The sequence below is a fragment of the Ipomoea triloba genome, chromosome 9, assembly GCF_003576645.1.
Source record: "Ipomoea triloba cultivar NCNSP0323 chromosome 9, ASM357664v1".
Taxonomy (NCBI): Eukaryota; Viridiplantae; Streptophyta; class Magnoliopsida; order Solanales; family Convolvulaceae; genus Ipomoea; species Ipomoea triloba.
Window position 1 is genome coordinate 25,724,750 of NC_044924.1, and position 20,097 is coordinate 25,744,846.

Sequence of the window (20,097 nt, forward strand, 5' to 3'; positions counted from 1 at the left end):
CTATATATATATATATATATATATATATATATATATATATATATATATATATTCACCTTTCTTTTTGTCTTCAATAGACAAACATATTTTATGTTGCCTTTACAAAAGGTAAAAATAATATCATAGTTTATTCTCAAAACAAACCTAATTAAGGTGGAATATCATACAGAATAGGACGCAGATTGTCCACGCCATTTTTCTTTAAATGACAATCTACGTATGATCTAGTGTAGGATCGGAGGGCGTCTGATGTTACTTCAGACGCAAAGTGGCATCAGATTGTCTTGAATTTCAGACTCATATTACCTATTTTGTACTAGTGTATATAGATTTATTAAATGAGAAATTGTTGATAATGATTCTTTACTTTTCTCTTATTTAATACTTATTAGATGATCTCAGTTTCGCCAAACTAATTCTAAACTCACAGGACCCAGTCCCTTAATTAAGCCACTATAGAGGTAAATTACGAGTCGCACAATCAACCCACTAGCTAGACTCTGATTTTCATAAGTACACAAGGAATTCAATCCACACTTTTCATCATATTGAACATTTTGTCCATTCGTATTTTCACTGGAATTCGGACTCCTACATTCAGTCATGACACCAAGTAACGCAACTAACCACTACGCTAAAAGTCTAGGGGATAATGATTCTTTACTTGGTCATTAAGATTGAGGATAATTCTTTGTAGGAGCAAGATAATTATCCAGTATAGAACATTTTATTGACTTCTTATAGAAGACATTTAATCTTTTATTTTATTTTCATGTTCATGTTGTGTCTTAGACAAAAGAAAGGGAAAACAAGTACATACAAGAAGTAAAGAATTATATGCTCTGATCTTATATAATACATTTAATCCTTTTCACTTCTTCTCATTATAAAATTTGGAGAAAATTATATACATATGCTCTTGTATATCGCTTCTTATGCACTCAATGTATAATATAGATAGAATAAAGTGTGCACCCAAAAAAATAAAGCAAAGTGAAAATGTTAATAAGGAGAAAAATGTAAAAAATAAAAAATAGAAAAATGCATTACCCAGATAAATCTCTTTTATCTTAATTGCACAAATATATTCCACATTCTCTTCATGTCTTAATTAAACGTATATAGCTCAAGCCACAAGTTCCTATTATCTTAATGAACACTCACGGCAGTTGTCTAATAGTGATTCCAAAGTTTCCAATTTTTCATGCCAAATTCTATCATATCAAATATCTTCAGAATTCATGCAAATAAATTTAGACTAGACACCGACATACACAAGTCATATATAAGAATTCATGGAAAAATATGGTTCACCAATGATATCCTCCGATGCAATGTTTGCAAAGTCCACGACACCGCCTAACTCCCCAATGGCGAGTGGTTCACGCATAGATATAATCTTGCTCACATCAAATGCTTGCACTTACATATATACATAGAGGTCATAAAAGCTTTAATTTGTGATTGCATAACCCCCTGCTATAGCGAAATCCAGGCATCTAGAAATGGATCCATTATTCTAATTAATGAAAAGCTATTTACTAAACAAGACCAAGATTATTCCCAAAACAAGCATATATATAAAATTCAATCCCCTCCCAAAGCAACCAAAAATGTATTTTTTATTTTATTGGCCCTTAAGATATTTTTAAGCCGCCACAAGTTAAAATTTTGGCCCTTAACAATTTTTCTTTCACTTTTGGCAGAATAGATTTTGGTAATTTTGACACAAGTTTTTGTTTTATTTTTTATTTAATTTTTCTCTCCGTCAAGTTTCTACTTCAGATTATATATATATATATAGACACACACACTTTTTGACTTTCTTCCGAGCTGATGACAAATTGAAATGGGGTGATAATAATGAATATCTTCAATTACAATATTGACAACAAAATAAACTGTAAATACTTCATCCAAATCAAATCAGATGGAACAAAACCTCGAATTGGAGGATCACATCCAAAATCTGAAGTAATTAGGTTCACAAGATGGTAATTGGAGGACCACATCCAAGCTGCTCATTTGCCTTTGAATTCCTTAGCTTGCCATACAGAAGTTTCTCATCCATCATTCTTTGCTTGTAATCAATTGTCACCATGATAGCATGTAAAAGTCACCAACTTTTGCATATCATGAAAGCACTCTGGACATTTCTCTTTCTTTGGAATTTCTTTCAAGGTGATTGGGTATTCAAAAGCACAACAAGAATGGCTATTCGGTGAACAAGAAGTATGCAGCGTCTTGTTGTAGTAGTCTTTGAATGCTTGCTCAAAGCTTTTAAGGGACATGTTTTCCTTCCAATTCTCGTACTCATTAATGACCCTCAACATTTTAGCTCCTTGCCCACATGTAATCACCCTTTGCCCTTTGCCTAACAATGTCCATCCTTCCATTGTTGCACCCTTACATTCATAACCCAACAATTTTTTAAACCCTTGTGCAATTTCATCGTCGCACTCATCACCGTGACAATTAGCTGCATTTAAGTAATTGATTCGCGACAATAACGCACTTTGAAGCCTTGTCCAAAACCTCCAAGCATGGTAGGGACTTTCTAAAAAATAGCTCGGGTGTTCTTCATCAATGCTTGCTCTTACTTTCTCATTTTTTCCAACATAAATCAACTCTATGTCTGACTCGGTGTTTAAGGTTACTTCATGTACTTTGGAAGTGAATTCTCTAACCCATTTAATGTCATTTCCTCCATATAAGAAAATACACCTTTCTTTCTCAATCTGATGAAAGAAAATAAGAAAGCATTACAAAAAATTATTGTTACAAATTAAAGTTTAAACAAGAAAAAACATAGTAAACAGTATTGTATTTGCATAAGCATATGGAATTAATTAAAGTCAATTTGTTATATTAAATTTCTTCAAATAATTTTGCATAGTTCATTTTTATGATGTTTGAAACAATATAGGACGTCTTGTAGGCATGCATGTACTTGTAACTAATAAGAAGTGGAAAATGGCCATACCCAAGATGTTACTTCGTTGTCCATTTCACCAACCACAAGGCGAAGACTCCAATCTTTTTCTTTTTTCCATAGAGCGTTTTCTCTTTCACTTGTGTACATATTTGAGTGCTCTCTCTGATGTTCAATGAAAACATAGTAAATAATTAGTGTTACGAAATGACACAATTTAGAGAAAAAAAATTGGTGATGTGTAATTAGAGTGAAAGAGAGTACGTATAAGAGAAACATATCGTACCAATTCATTTATCCTATTGTTAATTTGATTTGTCCAAGCATCTATCTTATCATCAACCTCACGTGCCAATAGACTTATTTGTTCGTCAATGTCAAATATCAAACTATCAAGACCTTGAGACCTTTCTTTCATCTCCTTTTTAATGAAAGGGATTATATTATTTCGTCCCTGAACTTTCAACTTTCTATCTTCAATATAATCAGGACTCCATGTTTGTATCATGTGCATTGCGTTTGTATGAATGATCCTTCCTTGTTGGTCTAGTGAAATGAGAATAGACTCCTCTCCAATCTGAAAGTGAGGAAGGAGATTCTCCTTCACAAATCTAGTAAAGCTTCGTGCAATCCTTTTATGTGGGTCATCCATCATTGCAAACTGCATTTTATCTCTAAATTCTTTATATTGCTTAGTCGACCACAGGAAATGATCGTCCACAATTGGAATCCAAAGAATAAATGGAGTTGACATTGAATCTAAGTAAAAGTTATTGAGAAACTGAATCCTCTCATTAGAGATGTCAAGGCCGGATGTTAGTAGCAGAGCCACTTTTGCATTCTCATCATCAAAAAAATTTAATCCAAATTCCGTGTCCTAATAAAAAAATTTTAAAACCCAAAATAAATATAAAAGAAGCATATGAAATCTCCACTGTCAAACATATGAGGAATGCATTTCACAGATCTAAAATATTTTTATTATATATGTATGCATAGTTACGCTGTCTGCACCATAATCCTACAACGTAACATCCCATGTTCTTCATCACATCAATTCTACTTGTAAAATAATAATGTTAAAATATTATTATTCGAGTTAAACCAATTTACCTGCATATTTCAAGACATGATATAAAACTTTTATGCTAATAATAAAATGTAGAGTTAATTCCAGTAATGGTCCTTCGATTATGTTGATTTTCTAAAATTAGTCCCCGACTTTTAATTCGGACAATTTAGGTCCCTTGAATTTCAAATTCTTTTCAATGTTGATTCATTTCATCAAATTTTGGTTAAGTTGAGATCAAATGAAGGGGTAAAATTGTTCGTTCACCTGTATAGTATATTATTACTTGTATTTCTCCTATTTTATACACTATATGTATGAATATAATCTCAGTCGAAGAGACTTTGACTGAGATTATATAGTTTCGATTGAGACTTCGACTGAAATTATATTAATATATACAGCGTATAGGACAAGAGAAATATGAATAATAATACACTAAGCAGGTGAACGGACAATTTTACCCATTCATTTGACCTCAACTTAACCAAAATTTGACGAAAGGACCAACATTGGAAAGAATTTGAAAGTCAAGGGACCTGAATTGCCAAAATTAAAAATCGGGGACTAATTTTGAAAAATCAACATAGTCGGAGGACCATCGCTGGAATTAACTCTAAAAATGTATTTCATAATAATTCAAAAGAAGTTGCAATAATTATAAGGGTAACAATCGTTTTGGTTCATTATATTTACAATTTCTCATTTTGGTACTTCACATTTGATATATATTTTAAATAAATAATATAAATAAAGTCAAGAAAGATACGCCTAGATAGCTATTGTTTTCTTGCCTAATAAAGTTTTGAAAAGATAATATTATATTTTTTATATTGTAAAGTTTATTAAATAAAGTTGTTGGAGTACGTACTTTTTTTTTTTCACATAAGAAAATTTTAATTTGTTTATGAACATAATAATCATCTTTTCGAACTATTAATTTCTGAGAAAGTGGATGAACTTCTACATGTATTTCATATTGTTTGTATTCTGCCTCATTTGACTTTTAATGCTACAACGATGAAAAGGAAGTGAACACCATTGTTCAATGTAACTGCAGTCTTATCTTGGCCTCATAAAACCTTCTAGAAAGTGAAATCTCACTCTCATCAATGACATTTAATACTAGCTTTAAAACTTCTAATTTATTAGAAGAGTTGTGAAATAAAGCACTTTTGAGTGCTTTATAAGATTCCTCTGCTTTCTTCGTTTCTATATAAAAAAAAATTGAAATACATTATTTAATTTAATTTTTGACATAATATATAAAAAAATATTATGGCATACAAATTTTGTGTATGCTATATTGCTATATATGTAACCAACCTAGTGCTGGGTAACAAGAGGAGAGTATATCTTTGATCTCGACCGTTATAATGTTCATTTCACTTTGAAACCTGAAAATCAATAATTATCTATAAACATGCAATAATACTTATTAATTACATACATAGGGGTGTTACTTATCTTTTTTAAAGATAAATATATATATAATAATACAAAATACTAATTATGTATTTTTTTAATTAATATTTTTGATCTACTGATTAGTACAGTTGAGAAGCAATGAGTACTTTCACAATAATAATATATCATAATTTAAATCTTACTTGATATTTATCAGAGGAAAACAAGCACAATGGGCCACAATACAAGCAATGCTTCTACCAATCCAATAGCTAGCCATTGGTAATGCCGAAATAACTGATTGGGACAAAGAATATGATGATGATTGATTAATCTCAACAATGCATTTGGTGAGATCCATGGCACACTTTATCAAATCATCAATTGGGTTTGGGGCATTAGATGTTGTTGAATTTGTTATTTGCATGACAATTGCCAATTGCTTTGCCAACCCTTTCGTATAGTGTAGTTGAGAAAAAATGTTGAGTTTTCCATTGCAAATGGAAAAGGCTGCAAGCATTAGCACCATCTTTGCCTCCCATGAATACGCTGATAATGTGCTTAATAGACATATTGTGGTAAGGTGTCCATCTATGATGCTTAATGACTTGAATGTTAGCTGGAAACAAGAATAATTCAAAACCAACGAAATACTATAGATCGAATAAAAGAACATTAATAAACAAAGCATTATGATCATCATATTGAATTCCACAATTCTTTAAATTAATGCAGAGATCATTAACCATCATTCATATGTCAAGAACCATATATACCTCAAAACAAATGTGTTGTATTTTTAATGAAAGCTCCCTATAATTGAGATCAAACTCCTGTAGCATCTCTTTGGTGGCTTCTTTATCAGTGGCCTACACCGATAAAATGAAAGTGAATTGATGATTTATTATTCACATACAATATAATACTAATAAACAAGCTAACTAACCTTTTCAAAGTTGAGAATTTTCTCAATTGCACTAAGAACAACATTAGCATTGAAGTTTATACCGTCATCAGGATTATGAGTTGCACAAACTAGCTCCATCAATGAATTCTCGTCAATATGAAAGTTTGCCATGTTGAATTGAAATTAATGACAAAAAAAGCCAAGCTAAATGTGATCTGGAAAAACAAAAAAGATTTTGGCTTGTGAACACAATGATAAGAATGGTTTGTGTATTCATTCACCATCTATATATACTACATAAAGTTATAAAGAAAAGTAGTCTTATTTGTTTAATTTACAATAAATTAAAGATTTTCATTTTTTTTAAAAGATACTTGCCTTTAAAAAATGAGTAGAAATTATAATATTTTGCATTGTTTCCTGCTTATTATGCACTCAAATCAAGTACCTATAATATAAAGATAATGTGCTGAATACTGCCCCCCTCAGCACCTTCCTTTTGTCTGTAATACAAAAGCATATTATGTATTCTCTTTGCACAATTTAGAAATTATATATAACATATTTTACTCTAACAAAGGTGGAAGCTAAGGTATAATTGATATGAAGAATATATAGATTTATTAAATGAGAAACTATTGCAAATGATTCTTGACTTAATCACTAAGGCGAGAGATAATATGTACTAATTTAAGAGCAATCATTTATATAACTTTTTAGTCCCTTCTTATAAAAGACATTATTTAATATAACCCTTTAGTTTGTTGTGTCTTAGACAAAAATAAAGGAAAATAAAAACAATTAAACTAATAAAGATTTTTTTTATCATTTCCACTTGATTCATCTCACCCAGTCCCTTAATTAAGCCACTATAGAGGTAAATAACGAGTCGCGCAATCAACCCACTGGCCAGACTCTGGTTTTTATATGTACACAAGGAATTCAATCCACACTTTCCATCATATTGAACATTTTGTCCATTCGTATTTTCACTGGAATTCAGACTCCTACACCGTCACATTCAGTCATGACACCAAGTAATGCAACTAACCACTATGCTAAAAGTCTAGGGAAAAATGATTCTTTACTTGGTCATTAAGATTGAGGATAATTGTTTGTAGATAGGAGCAAGATAACCCAGCATAGAACATTTTATTCACTTCTTATGGAAGACATTTAATCTTTTATTTTATTTTCATGTTCATGTTGTGTCTTAGACAAAAGAAAGGGAAAACAAGTACATACAAGAAGTAAAGAACTATATGCTCTGATCTTATATAATACATTTAATCCTTTTCACTTCTTCTCCTTATAGAATTTGGAGAAAGTTATATATATGCTCTTGTTTATCGCTTCTTATGCACTCAATGTATAATATAGATAGAATAAAGTGTGCAACCCAAAAAAAAAAAAAAAAGATAAAAAAAGGGGAAAATGTTAATAAGGAGAAAAATGTAAAAAAAAAAAATGCATTAGTAAGATAAATCTCTTTTGTCTTAATTGCACAAATATATTCCACATTCTATTCACAACATGACAACAGTAGAAAATTAAATCACTGAATGAAACTATGCATGATAAGTAAATAGAACGTACACCATGAAACAAACGTATATAGCTCAAGCCACAAGTTCTCATTTATCTTAATATAATAACTAATTTTTCTTATGCACGATGCGCAAAAAATAGGTGTCCAATATTAATATTTTATATTAAAATTTTAAATTTATTTAGATTTTAGATATTTAAATTATTGTAAATAATAAGAATAATGCAAAACATTTTTATAAATTTTATATTTATATATTTTAGAAAATAACTAACAAATAACTCCAATATATAATATTATTTATATATTATTAGTACTCATAAAAAAATTTATAGCATAATGTACAAAAAAATTTAATAGAAAAAATGGACATAAATGAAAGGTATAACATTCATTCATACTTATTATGTTTTTAGAAAACGTAACTCACGGCAGTTGTCTAATACTGATTCCAATGTTTTCAATTTTTCATGCCTAATTCTATCAAATCAAATAGCATTAGAACTCATGCAAATAAATTTAGACTAGGCAGCAACATACGCAAGTAATATGCAAGAATTCATGAAAAATATGGTTCACCAATGGTACCCTCCGATGCAATGTTTGCAAAGTCCACGACACCGCCTAACTCCCCAATGGCGAGTGGTTCACACATGCATAGATATACAGAACTCCAGGCATCTAGAAAGTGGATCCATTATTCTATTGAAAAGCTATTTACTAAACAAGACCAACATTATTCCCAAAACTAGCATATATATAAAACTCAATCCCCTCCCAAAGCAACCAAAAATGTATTTTTTTTTTAATTTTATTGGCTCTTAAAATATTTTTAAGCCGTCACAAGTTAAAATTTTGGCCCTTAATTTTTCTTTCACTTTTGACAGAACAGATTTTGGTAATTTTGACACAAGTTTTTGTTTTATTTTTTATTTTATTTTTCTCTCCGTCAAGTTTCTACTTCAGATTATATATATATAGACACACACACTTTCTTCCGAGCTGATGACAAATTGAAATGCTGTGATAATAATGAATATCTTCAATTACAATATCGACAACAAAATAAACTGTAAATACTTGGAATTAAAACTTCAATGAAAGCTATAGAAGTAAAACACTTCATACAAATCAAATCAGATGGAACAAAACCTAGAATTGGAGGACCACATCCAAAATCTGAAGTAATTAGGTTCACAAGATGGTAATTGGAGGACCACATCCAAAATCTGAAGTAATTAGGTTCACAAGATGGTAATTGGAGGACCACATCCAAGCTGCTCATTTGCCTGTCTTTGAATGCCTTAGCTTGTCATACAGAAGTTTTTCATCCATCATTCTTAGCTTGTAATCAACTGTCACCATGATAGCATGTAAAAGTCACAAACTTTTGCATATCATGAAAGCACTCTGGACATTTCTCTTTCTTTAGAATTTCTTTCAAGGTGATTGGGTATTCTAAAGCACAACAAGAATGGCTATTCGATGAACAACAAGTATGCAGGGTCTTGTTGTAGTAGTCTTTGAATGCTTGGTCAAAGCTTTTAAGGGCTATGTTTTCCTTCCAACTCTCATACTCATTAATGACCCTCAACATTTTAGCTCCTTGTCCACATACGACCACCTTTTGCCGTTTGCTTAACACTGCCCATCCTTCCATAGTTGCACCCTTACATTCATAACCCAACAATTTTTTGAACCCTTGTGCAATTTCATCGTCGCACTCATCACCGTGACAATTAGCTGCATTTAAGTAATTGATTCGCGACAATAATGCACTTTGAAGCCTTGTCCAAAACCTCCAAGCATCGTAGGGACTTTCTAATAAATAGCTCGAGTGTTCTTCATCAATGCTTGCTCTTACTTTCTCATTTTTTCCAACATAAATCAAATTTATGTTTGACTGGGTTTTGAAGGTTACTTCATGTACTTTGGAAGTGAATTCTCTAACCCATTTAATGTTATTTCCTCCATATAAGAAAAAACACCTTTCGTTCTCAATCTGGTGAAAGAAAATTAGAAATAAGCATTTCAAAAATAATTGTCACGGATTAAAGTTTAATTTAAACAAGAAAAAAAACATATTAAACAATATATTGCATTATCATAAGCAATGGAATTAAAATCAATTTGTATATTAAATTTCTTCGAAAATTTTTGCAGAGTTCACTTTAATGATGCTTAAAACAATATAGGATGTCTTGTAGGCATGCATGTAGTTGTAACTAATAAGAAGTTGAAAATGGCCATACCCAAGATGTTACTCTTTCATCAATTTTGCCAACCACAAGGCCAAGACTCCAATCTTTTTCTTTTTTCCATAGAGCGTTTTCTCTTTCACTTGTGTACATATTTGAGTGCTTTCTCTGATTTTCAATGAAAACATAGTAAATAATTAATGTTAGGAAATGACACAATTTAAAAAAAGAAATGAGTTTTAGGAGAAATATTTACGGGTCAAATAGCATATCATTTAATTTGTATGCGTTGTTTTCAATTTTAAATTCTACAGTTAAAAGTTAGGATTTGTAATGTAATTATAGTGAAAGAGAGTATCAGAGAAACATTTCATACCAGCTTATTTAGCCTATCGTTAATTTGATCTGCCCAACCATCTATCTTATTATCAACTTCAAGTGCCAAATGACTTATTTGTTCGTCAATGTCAAATATCAAACTATCAAGACCTTGAGACCTTTCTTTCATTTCCTTTTCGATGAAAGGGATTATATTGTTTCGTACCTCAACTCTCAATTTACTATCTTCAATATAATCATCACTCCATGTTTGAATCATGTGCATCATGTTTGTATGAACGATCCTTCCATGTTGATCTAGTGAAACGAGGATAGGCTCCTCTCCGATCTGAAAGTGAGGGAGGAGATTCTCCTTGACAAATCTAGTAAAGCTTCGTGCAATCCTTTTATTTGGATCGTCCATTGTTTCAAACCACATTTTATCTCGAAATTGTTCATATTGCTCAATCGACAATGCTGCATGATCATTCAGAATTGGAATCCAAAGTATATATGGAGTTGACCTTGGATAGTAGTAAAAGGCATTGAGAAACTGAATCCTCTCATTAGAGATGTCAAGGCCTGATGTTAGTAGCAGAGCCACTTTTTTATCCTCATCAAAATAATTTAATCCAATTGTCTCATGACGCTGATAAAAAAATGTTAAAACCCAAAATAAATATCAGAAGCATATAAAATTTCCACTGTCAAACATATGAGGAATGGACTGTATATATGCACGGTTGTCTGCACCATAAACCTACAACATCCCATATATGTCATCTTAATCGCATCAAATCTACATGTAAACTAATAATGTTAAAATGTTATTATTCGAAATAACAGAAGTAAATAAGTATATTTTTTCTTTCAATTGTAAAACAAAAAAAAAAAAAAGGAAACAAAACTTACACACATACATTTTATATTTATTTTAAATACGGAGTAATATAAATACAGTCAGAGAAAGATACCTAATTATTTTCATCTTGCCAAATAATGTTTAGAAAAGATCACTGTAGAGTTTATTTTACAAAGTTATTGGAGTAGTGTGGTTGTTAAAATACATTTTTTTTCACATAAAGAAACTTTGATTTTGAACTTGATCATCATATTTTTAAATTATTATTTTTTAAGGAAGTGGATGATAAGAAATTTTTCATTGACGGTAAAGACTAAAGATGATGCAACAACAATGAAAAGTGAAATGTGTTTTATTGGCTTTTAAAGTTATAACAACAGGAAGTGATGAACATCATTAATTGTTCAATGTTTATAATCTTACCCTGCCGATCCACATAAAATGTGAAATCTCATTATCATCAATGACATTTAATATTAACTTTAATACTGTCAATTTATCGGAAGAGTTGTTAAATAAAGCATGTTGTAATGCTTGATAAGATTCGTCTGCTCTCTTCGCTTCTATGAAAGAAAAAAAAAATATTTTAAATACATTAGTTTTGGCACAACGTATATAAACACTATGTACTCATGGCATGTAAAAATTATGTGTGATCGATATGAAACAAACCTAGTGCTGGGGAACAAGTGGTGAGTATATCCTTGATTTTGGTAGTTATAATGTTGAGTTCACTTTCAAACCTGAAAAATCAATAATCACGCTTAAACATGAAATAATCACGACTAAGTAATTAAGTTGTTGTATTACTTATCATTGAGAATAATACAATTCAAAATAATAATTTTATATTTAATTTTTTTACTAATAATCCAATTGTATAGTATTAATATAATTGAGAAGAGAATACGTAATATGTCAGCATTTAATAATAAATAATGAACTACATTAGTTAAGAAGAATTGTGCAATACCACCATAAAATATCATAATTTAAATCTTACTTGATGTTTGCCATAGGAAGACAAGCACAATAGGCCACAGTACAAGCAATGCTTCTACCAACCCAATAGCTAGCAAATGGTAATACCGAAATGATTGATTGGGGCAAAGAATACGATGACGATTGATTGATCTCAACAATGCATTTGGTGAGATCCATGGCACACTTTATCAAATTATCATTTGGGTTTGGGTCATTAGATGCTGTTGGATTTGCGCTTTGTGTGACGATTACCAATTGCTTTGTGTAAACCCTTTCCTATAGCGTTGTCGAGAAAAGATGTTGAGTTTCCCATAGCTAATGGAAAAGGCTGCAAGCATTAGCACCATCTTTGCCTCCCATGAATATGCTGATAATATGCTTAATAGACATATTGTGGTAAGGTGTCTATCTATGATACTTGATGACTTGGATGTTAGCTAGAAACAAGAATATAATAATTCAAAAATAACGAATACTATATATTGAATAAAATAACATTAAACAAATTAAAACATTATGGGCATCATATTGATGAAATTCCATAATGCTAGCTTTAAATGCAAAGATCATGTCAAAGACCTTGTGGTCTAGTGGCTTCATTTGGTTGAGAAAGTAGCTATGAACAGATACTACATTGTAACAGAGTCAATAGTACTAAAAAAAAAATGCAAAGATCATTAACCACCATTCAAATGTCAAGAACCATACCTCAAAACAAAGGTGCTGTATTTTTAAAGAAAGCTCCCTAAATTTGAGATCAAACTCCTCGAGCATATCTTCCGTGGCTACTTTATCCACCACCTACATCGACAAAATGAAAATGCATTAAGGACTTCTTATTCAAATACAATATAATACTGATAAACAAGTTAACTAACCTTTTCTGAGTTAAGAATTGTCTCAATTGCACTAAGAACAACATTAGAATTGAAGTTTGTACCGTCAGGATTATGAGTTGCACAAACTAACTCCATCATAGCATTCTCATCAATATGAAAGTTTGCCATGTTGAATTGAAGTTAATGAAAAAAGCGCAGCCAAGCTAAATGTGATTTGGGAAAACTAAAAAGATTTTGGCTTGTGAACACAATGATAAGAATGGTATGTGTATTCATTCACCATCACGATCTATATATAGTACATCAAGTTGTAAAGAAAATAATTTTATTTGTTTCTTTTTAGTACTACTGATTCTGTTAATACTAAACCTACTGAAGCACACAGAGTCAATAATGTCACTAGACCATAAGGTCATTGGCTTAATGTTATTTGTTTAATTTACAATAAATTACACATTTTTATTTTTATTTTGTTTAAAAAAAAAGGAGGTACTTGCCTTTAAAAAATGAGTAGAAATTATAATATTTCCTTTCGTCTTTAATACAAATTAAAAGCATATTATGTATTCTCTTTACAAAAGTTAGAAATTATACATAACATATTTTACTCTAACGCTGTCGCCTTCAATCGTGACATCAATTCAGACGACGACGAACCACTTAGTACACAGATCCCTAAGAATAATGATTCTTTACTTGGTCAATAAGATGGAGGATATATAATTCTTGGGAGGAGCAATCAAGTATAAGCATTTTTTAGTCCCTTATTATAGAAGACATTTAATCTTTTACTTTGATTGCATGGTCATGATGTGTCTCACACAAAAGAAACGGAAAACAAGTACACATACAAGAAGTAAAGAATTATATATATGCTCTAAAATAAGACATTTTTAATCCTTTCCACTTCCTTCTTCTCATTATAAAATTTGGAAAAAATTATATGCTATTGTTTATTGCTTCTTATGCACTCAATGTATAATATAGATAGAATAAAGTGTCACAAGAATAAAGTGTGCAAAAAAAAAAAACAAAACAAAAAAGCAAAGTGAAAAAGATAAGGAGGGAAGTGTAAAAAATGCATTACCAAGATAAATCACTTTTGTCTTAATTGCACAAATATATTCCACATTCTCGATCTTCAATTCACAACAGTACGTAGAAAATCATTGAATGAAACCATGCATGGATAAGTAAATAGATGCACCATGAAACAAACTTACATAACTCAAGCCACAAGTTTTATTTGTAAATTAAAAGAAATATCATTCTTATATTTTTTTCCGAGTTAATTTCTTTTTTGGTCCTAGATTTATAGGTGGCTATCCACTTTTAATCCTATTTTATTAGAACATCCACATTTGGTCCTAGTATTATTGTGACATGACCATTTTTGGTCCTCTATCAACAAAACAGCTTTAATGTCGTTAAATACAAAACCATTGCGGTCTTTAATTATGAATTTTTTCAAAAAAATAAAATTAAAAATATAACGGGGACAACTCACATTGTATAAAAATGATCAAAATGTCTCTGTATTTAACGATATTTCAACGATTTTGTTGACGGAGAACAAAAAATGGTCATGCCACAATAATACTATGACCAAATGTGAATGTTCTGATAAAAAAAGACTAAAAGTGGATAGCCACCTATAAATCTAGGATCAAAAATAGAATTAACTCTTTTTTTCCATAAATTTCAATTAAATAGTTTGAATAAAAAAGTTCCCAATTGCACTTTGATTGAACCAATGCATTTAATGCATGAGCTTATTTGATCACAAACCACAATATCTAAAACTATAAAAGTTCAATGTAAGTGTATAATACAACTCAACTCAACTAGTCAATCAATTCAAATTAAATTAAGTAACTTTGCCAAGTATAGCATAGATTACTATACATACACCTTCCTTAATGTTTCAAGACACAATTTTCTATTAAATAATTAATCATTCGATGGCACATATTACACAAATTGACAATATAAATGTAATTCTACGTTTTGATGAAACTTAATGCATGTGGTATAATCTTACAATATTAGGGACTGAATGATTAACAAGTAAAATCTATGCAATTAATTAATTGTTATATAAAGGAAAGAGTCATTTCTATTTTTTATCCTACAGTTATTGGGGCATTACCAATTTTAGTCCACTTCATTAATTTTTGCCACATTGCGACCAATCTTATTTAGTCCTTGCCACTTTTAGTCCACCGTTAAAATTTTTGTCAAATAACCGTCCAAAACATGGGTATTTTGGCCTTTTCATGCTTTGATCATCTCCTTTACCCTTTGTAGTGGTTTTCCTTACACATTTTCATCCAATGCAGAGGTCCGGCGAAAGCCATGGCTTTGTAATGTGGCTCACATGGCTTTCGCCGGACCTCTTTATTGGATGAAAATGTGTAAGGAAACCCACTGCAAAAGGTCAAGAAGATGACCAAAGCATGAAAAGACCAAAAATACCCCTGTTTTGGACGACCATTTGACGAAAATTTTAACGGTGGACTAAAAGTGGCAATGACTAAATAAGACTGGCCACATTGTGGCAAAAATTAATGAAGTGGACTAAAATTGGCAACGCCCCAATAACAGTAGGACCAAAGATGGAAATGACTCTAAAGGAAATGCAAAATTGTAATTTATGCCCCTCCATAATATGTCAATTATTAATGTCACCCTTGAATTATTAGTGGTGTAAATGTTGTCCCTCAATTTTTAAAACGGTACATATATTGCCCCTCCCGTGCCGTATGGGAGGTGCAATATATGTACCGTTTTGAAAATTGAGGTGCAACATTTGCACTTGGGAGGGGTAATATATGTATTGTTTTGAAAATTGAGGGGCAACATTTACTCAACTAATAATTCAGGAGTGACATTGATAATTGACATATTACGGAAGCTAGGACATAAATTACAATTTTCTCTAAAGGAAAAATATCACTTTTTCCCCCTAAATTAAATGCTTATAGAGGTTTTTTTTTTTTTTTTTTTTCATGAAGTATTCATGTATCCACATTAACTGCCTCAAAATTTAATATTATTACTAACAATAAATACTATTAACAAAGTATGATGATAGTCAATAATAATTAAAACTTAATAAACATGTTATATGTCGTACTCAAAATAGTGCTACAATTATCATAAAGTATCAACCAATAATGGTGAGACTCATCAAGATAGGCCCAAACAGAAATCTTTAAAAGGTTATCCGAAATAGGTTTTAAAGACAACTGCCAAATTGCACTATTAAATTATTTTTCGAAAATATATTTATATGCATATTTTGAATAATTAAATTAATGGATTGTAATTGAAAGGTAGGCACACAAACATATACAAAAACTTAATGTATATGAAAATTAATGTTGATTTTAGACAAAACAATCAATCAGGCAGAGATTATTAATTGCTCTGATACTAAATGTTTGATATATCTATAATCTAACGATTAGCTCAGTAAACTTAAATACGATGAATAGTTGATGTGTTCTTAGTTGTGTTGCCTCTTAAATGGTAGACCTGTAGAATAATGTTAGGGTGTGTTTGGTTGACAGGTTTTGGTATAAGGTATGGATATCAAAGTGATTGTTTTTGTTTAGTTGACATATTTTTAGAATACTATTATGGGTTTGGAATACCCCATTAATTAAAAAATCCACACTCTTATTAAATAAAGGTTTCATTTCTCTTCCTCATTTCTTTCCCAACAATTAATAATCATTCTCATTCCACCCTACTACCAAACATGTAAAATACTTTCACCAAAACCCATTAACCTCACCAAGTATTTGATACCCATACTGATTCCGATTCCCATGTCCAAACCTAACACATCCTTAGTCATTTTGTCTCATACTTGAGTCAGAAACCTAAATGGTGTATTGGTATTTTTTTGAGCAGCATGATGACCGTAAACTAAAGGTGCTATATAATGTATATCCCATATCTCATCAATATATAGGCTTTATATTAGGCACAAGAGTCTAGTTGACTAACAACTAGATATAGTTATTTAGTCCAAACAATTGATAATAAAGTGGAGGTAGATACGAACTAAAGGTAGGTGATCAAGATATTGAAACCAAATTGGGGACCAAAACATGATAGATGTCATATAAAAATAGGGAAGCCTTTCTATAGGTATCCCACACTCCTAGAACATTCAAGGACATTCTCGTGACTCAAATTTTCATACGTACACAAGGAATTCAATCCAAACTTTCCATCATATTAAACATTTTGTCTGTTCGTATTTTCACTAGAATTCGGACTCCTACACTGCCACATTTAGTCATATGATACCAAGTCACGCAACTAATAACCACTACGCTAAAAGTCTAGGGGATAATGATTCTTTACTTGGTCATTAAGATAGAGGATAATTCTTTGTAGGAGCAAGATAATCCAGTATAGAACATTTTATTCGATCACTTCTTATAGAAGACATTTAATGTTTTATTTTATTTTCATGTTCATGTTGTGTCTTAGACAAAAGAAAGGGAAAACAAGTACATACAAGAAGTAAAGAATTATATGCTCTAATCTTATATAATACATGCATTTAAGCCTTTTCACTTCTTCACCTTATAAAATTTGGAGAAAGTTAATTATATATATGCTCTTGTTTATTGCTTCTTATGCACTCAATGTATAATATAGATTGAATAAAGTGTGCAACCCAAAAAAAATAAAAAAGATAAAGCAAAGTGAAAATGTTAATAAGGAGAAAAATGTATAAAAAAAATGCATTACTAAGATAAATCTCTTGTGTCTTAATTGCACAAATATATTCCACATTCTATTCACAACATGACAACAGTAGAAAATTAAATCATTGAATGAAACTATGCATGATAAGTAAATAGAACGTACACCGTACCATGAAACAAACGTATATAGCTCAAGCCACAAGTTCTCATTTATCTTAATAACTAGTTTTTCTTATGCGCGATGCGCAAAAAATAGGTGTCTAATATTAATATTTTATATTAAAATTTTAAATTTATTTAGATTTTAGATATTTAAATTATTGTAAATAATAAGAATAATTTAAAACAATTTTATAAATTTTATATTTATATATTTTAGAAAATAACTAACAAATAACTCCAATATATAACATTATTTATATATTATTAGTACTCAAAAAAAAACTCCAATATATAAATATTATATATTATTATTATTTAAGAAAATAAGAAAATATATAGTGGATGCATGTGCATGGTAACAATAGTGGAAAGATAACGGAAGTTATAACAGTAGATGTATGTTTGTCTAATATATTGTAAAGTACATCTTTTATAGCATAATGTACAAAGAAAAAGTAACTCACGACAGTTGTCTAATAGTGATTCCAATGTTATCAATTTTTCATGCCAAATTCTATCAAATCAAATAGCATTAGAACTCATGCAAATAAATTTAGACTAGGCAGCAACATACGCAAGTAATATGCAAGAATTCATGAAAAATATGGTTCACCAATGGTACCCTCCGATGCAATGTTTGCAAAGTCCACCACACCGCCTAACTCCCCAATGGCGAGTGGTTCACACATAGATATAATCTTGCTCACATCAAATACATAGAGGTCATAAAAGCTTTAATTTGTGATTGCATAACACCCTGCTATAGAGAACTCCAGGCATCTAGAAAGTGGATCCATTATATTATTCTAATGAAAAGCTATTTACTAAACAAGACCAAGATTATTCTCAAAACAAGCATATATATAAAATTCAATCCCCTCCCAAAGCAACCAAAAATGTATTTTTTATTTTATTATTGGCCCTTAAGATATTTTTAAGCCGCCACAAGTTAAAAATTTGGCCCTTAACAATTTTTCTTTCACTTTTGACAGAACAGATTTTGGTAATTTTGACACAAGTTTTTGTTTTATTTTTTATTTTATTTTTCTCTCCGTCAAGTTTCTACTTCATATTATATATATATAGACACACACACTTTCTTCCGAGCTGATGACAAATTGAAACGCGGTGATAATAATGAATATCTTCAATTACAATATTGACAACAAAATAAACTGTAAATACTTGGGATTAAAACTTTCACCAAAGCTATAGAAGTAAAACACTTCATCCAAATCAAATCAGATGGAACAAAACCTAGAATTGGAGGACCACATCCAAAATCTGGAGTAATTAGGTTCACAAGATGGTAATTGGAAGACCACATCCAAGCTGCTCATTTGCCGGTCTTTGAATGCCTTAGCTTGCCATACAGAACTTTCTCATCCTTCATTCTTAGCTTGTAATCAACTGTCACCATGAAAGCATGTAAAAGTCACCAACTTTTGCATATCATGAAAGCACTCTGGACATTTCTCTTTCGTTGGAATTTCTTTCAAGGTGATTGGGTATTCAAAAGCACAACAAGAATGACTATTCGATGAACAAGAAGTATGCAGGGTCTTGTTGTAGTAGTCTTTGAAAGCTTGGTCAAAGCTTTTAAGGGCCATGTTTTCCTTCCAACTCTCATACTCATTAATGACCCTCAACAGTTTAGCTCCTTGCCCACATACGGCCACCTTTTGCCCTTTACTTAACAATGCCCATCCTTCCATTGTTGCACCCTTACATTCATAACCCAACAATTTTTTAAACCCTTGTGCAATTTCATCGTCGCACTCATCACCGTGACTATTAGCTGCATTTAAGTAATTGATTCGCGACAATAACGCACTTTGAAGCCTTGTCCAAAACCTCCAAGCATGGTAGGGACTTTCTAAAAAAAAGCTCGAGTGTTCTTCATCAATGCTTGCTCTTACTTTCTCATTTTTTCCAACATAATTCAACTTTATGTTTGACTGAGTTTTTAAGCTTACTTCATGTACTTTGGAAGTGAATTCTCTAATCCATTTAATGTTATTTCCTCCATATAAGAAAATACACCTTTCTTTCTCAATCTGATGAAAGAAAATAAGAAAGCATTTTAAAAATGATTGTCACCGATTAAAGTTTAATTTAAACAAGAAAAAACATATATTAAACA

At 30.7% G+C, this 20,097-nt stretch overlaps 3 protein-coding genes across 10 annotated transcripts in view; all 3 read right to left on the reverse strand.

The window, feature by feature from the left end:
- Nucleotides 1–1,889: 1,889 nt before the first annotated feature.
- On the reverse strand, nucleotides 1,890–6,549 carry LOC116029822 (protein SIEVE ELEMENT OCCLUSION B-like). Its single transcript, XM_031271862.1, has 8 exons — nucleotides 6,355–6,549; nucleotides 6,185–6,277; nucleotides 5,612–6,027; nucleotides 5,328–5,398; nucleotides 5,053–5,213; nucleotides 3,219–3,809; nucleotides 2,984–3,097; nucleotides 1,890–2,738 (listed from the first exon to the last, which is right to left on the reverse strand). Exons 1-8 carry the CDS (start codon nucleotides 6,484–6,486, stop codon nucleotides 2,088–2,090), a joined length of 2,229 nt encoding a protein of 742 aa, XP_031127722.1. The 5' UTR covers nucleotides 6,487–6,549; the 3' UTR covers nucleotides 1,890–2,087.
- A 2,381-nt stretch (nucleotides 6,550–8,930) lies between these two features.
- LOC116029032 (protein SIEVE ELEMENT OCCLUSION B-like) lies at nucleotides 8,931–13,311 on the reverse strand. 6 transcript variants are annotated; one of them, XM_031270911.1, is made up of 8 exons: nucleotides 13,167–13,311; nucleotides 12,935–13,027; nucleotides 12,246–12,663; nucleotides 11,915–11,985; nucleotides 11,666–11,805; nucleotides 10,439–11,029; nucleotides 10,117–10,230; nucleotides 8,931–9,866 (listed from the first exon to the last, which is right to left on the reverse strand). In XM_031270911.1, the coding sequence occupies exons 3-8, from the start codon at nucleotides 12,401–12,403 to the stop codon at nucleotides 9,216–9,218; spliced, it is 1,725 nt and encodes a 574-aa protein (XP_031126771.1). In that variant the 5' UTR covers nucleotides 12,404–12,663; nucleotides 12,935–13,027; nucleotides 13,167–13,311; the 3' UTR covers nucleotides 8,931–9,215. The 6 variants fall into 6 exon arrangements, with proteins under 6 accessions (XP_031126771.1, XP_031126769.1, XP_031126768.1 ...); XM_031270909.1 differs by having other exon boundaries at nucleotides 12,246–12,554; nucleotides 13,105–13,311; XM_031270908.1 differs by having other exon boundaries at nucleotides 13,105–13,311.
- A 5,798-nt stretch (nucleotides 13,312–19,109) lies between these two features.
- The window catches only part of LOC116028427 (protein SIEVE ELEMENT OCCLUSION B-like), a 35,147-nt gene continuing 34,159 nt past the window's right edge, over nucleotides 19,110–20,097 (reverse strand). For all 3 annotated transcript variants that reach the window (XM_031270143.1, XM_031270145.1, XM_031270144.1), the window contains one exon: nucleotides 19,110–20,011. In XM_031270143.1, coding sequence (XP_031126003.1) covers nucleotides 19,361–20,011 — 651 coding nt within the window. In that variant the 3' untranslated portion in view covers nucleotides 19,110–19,360. The remainder of the gene's footprint in view (nucleotides 20,012–20,097) is intronic.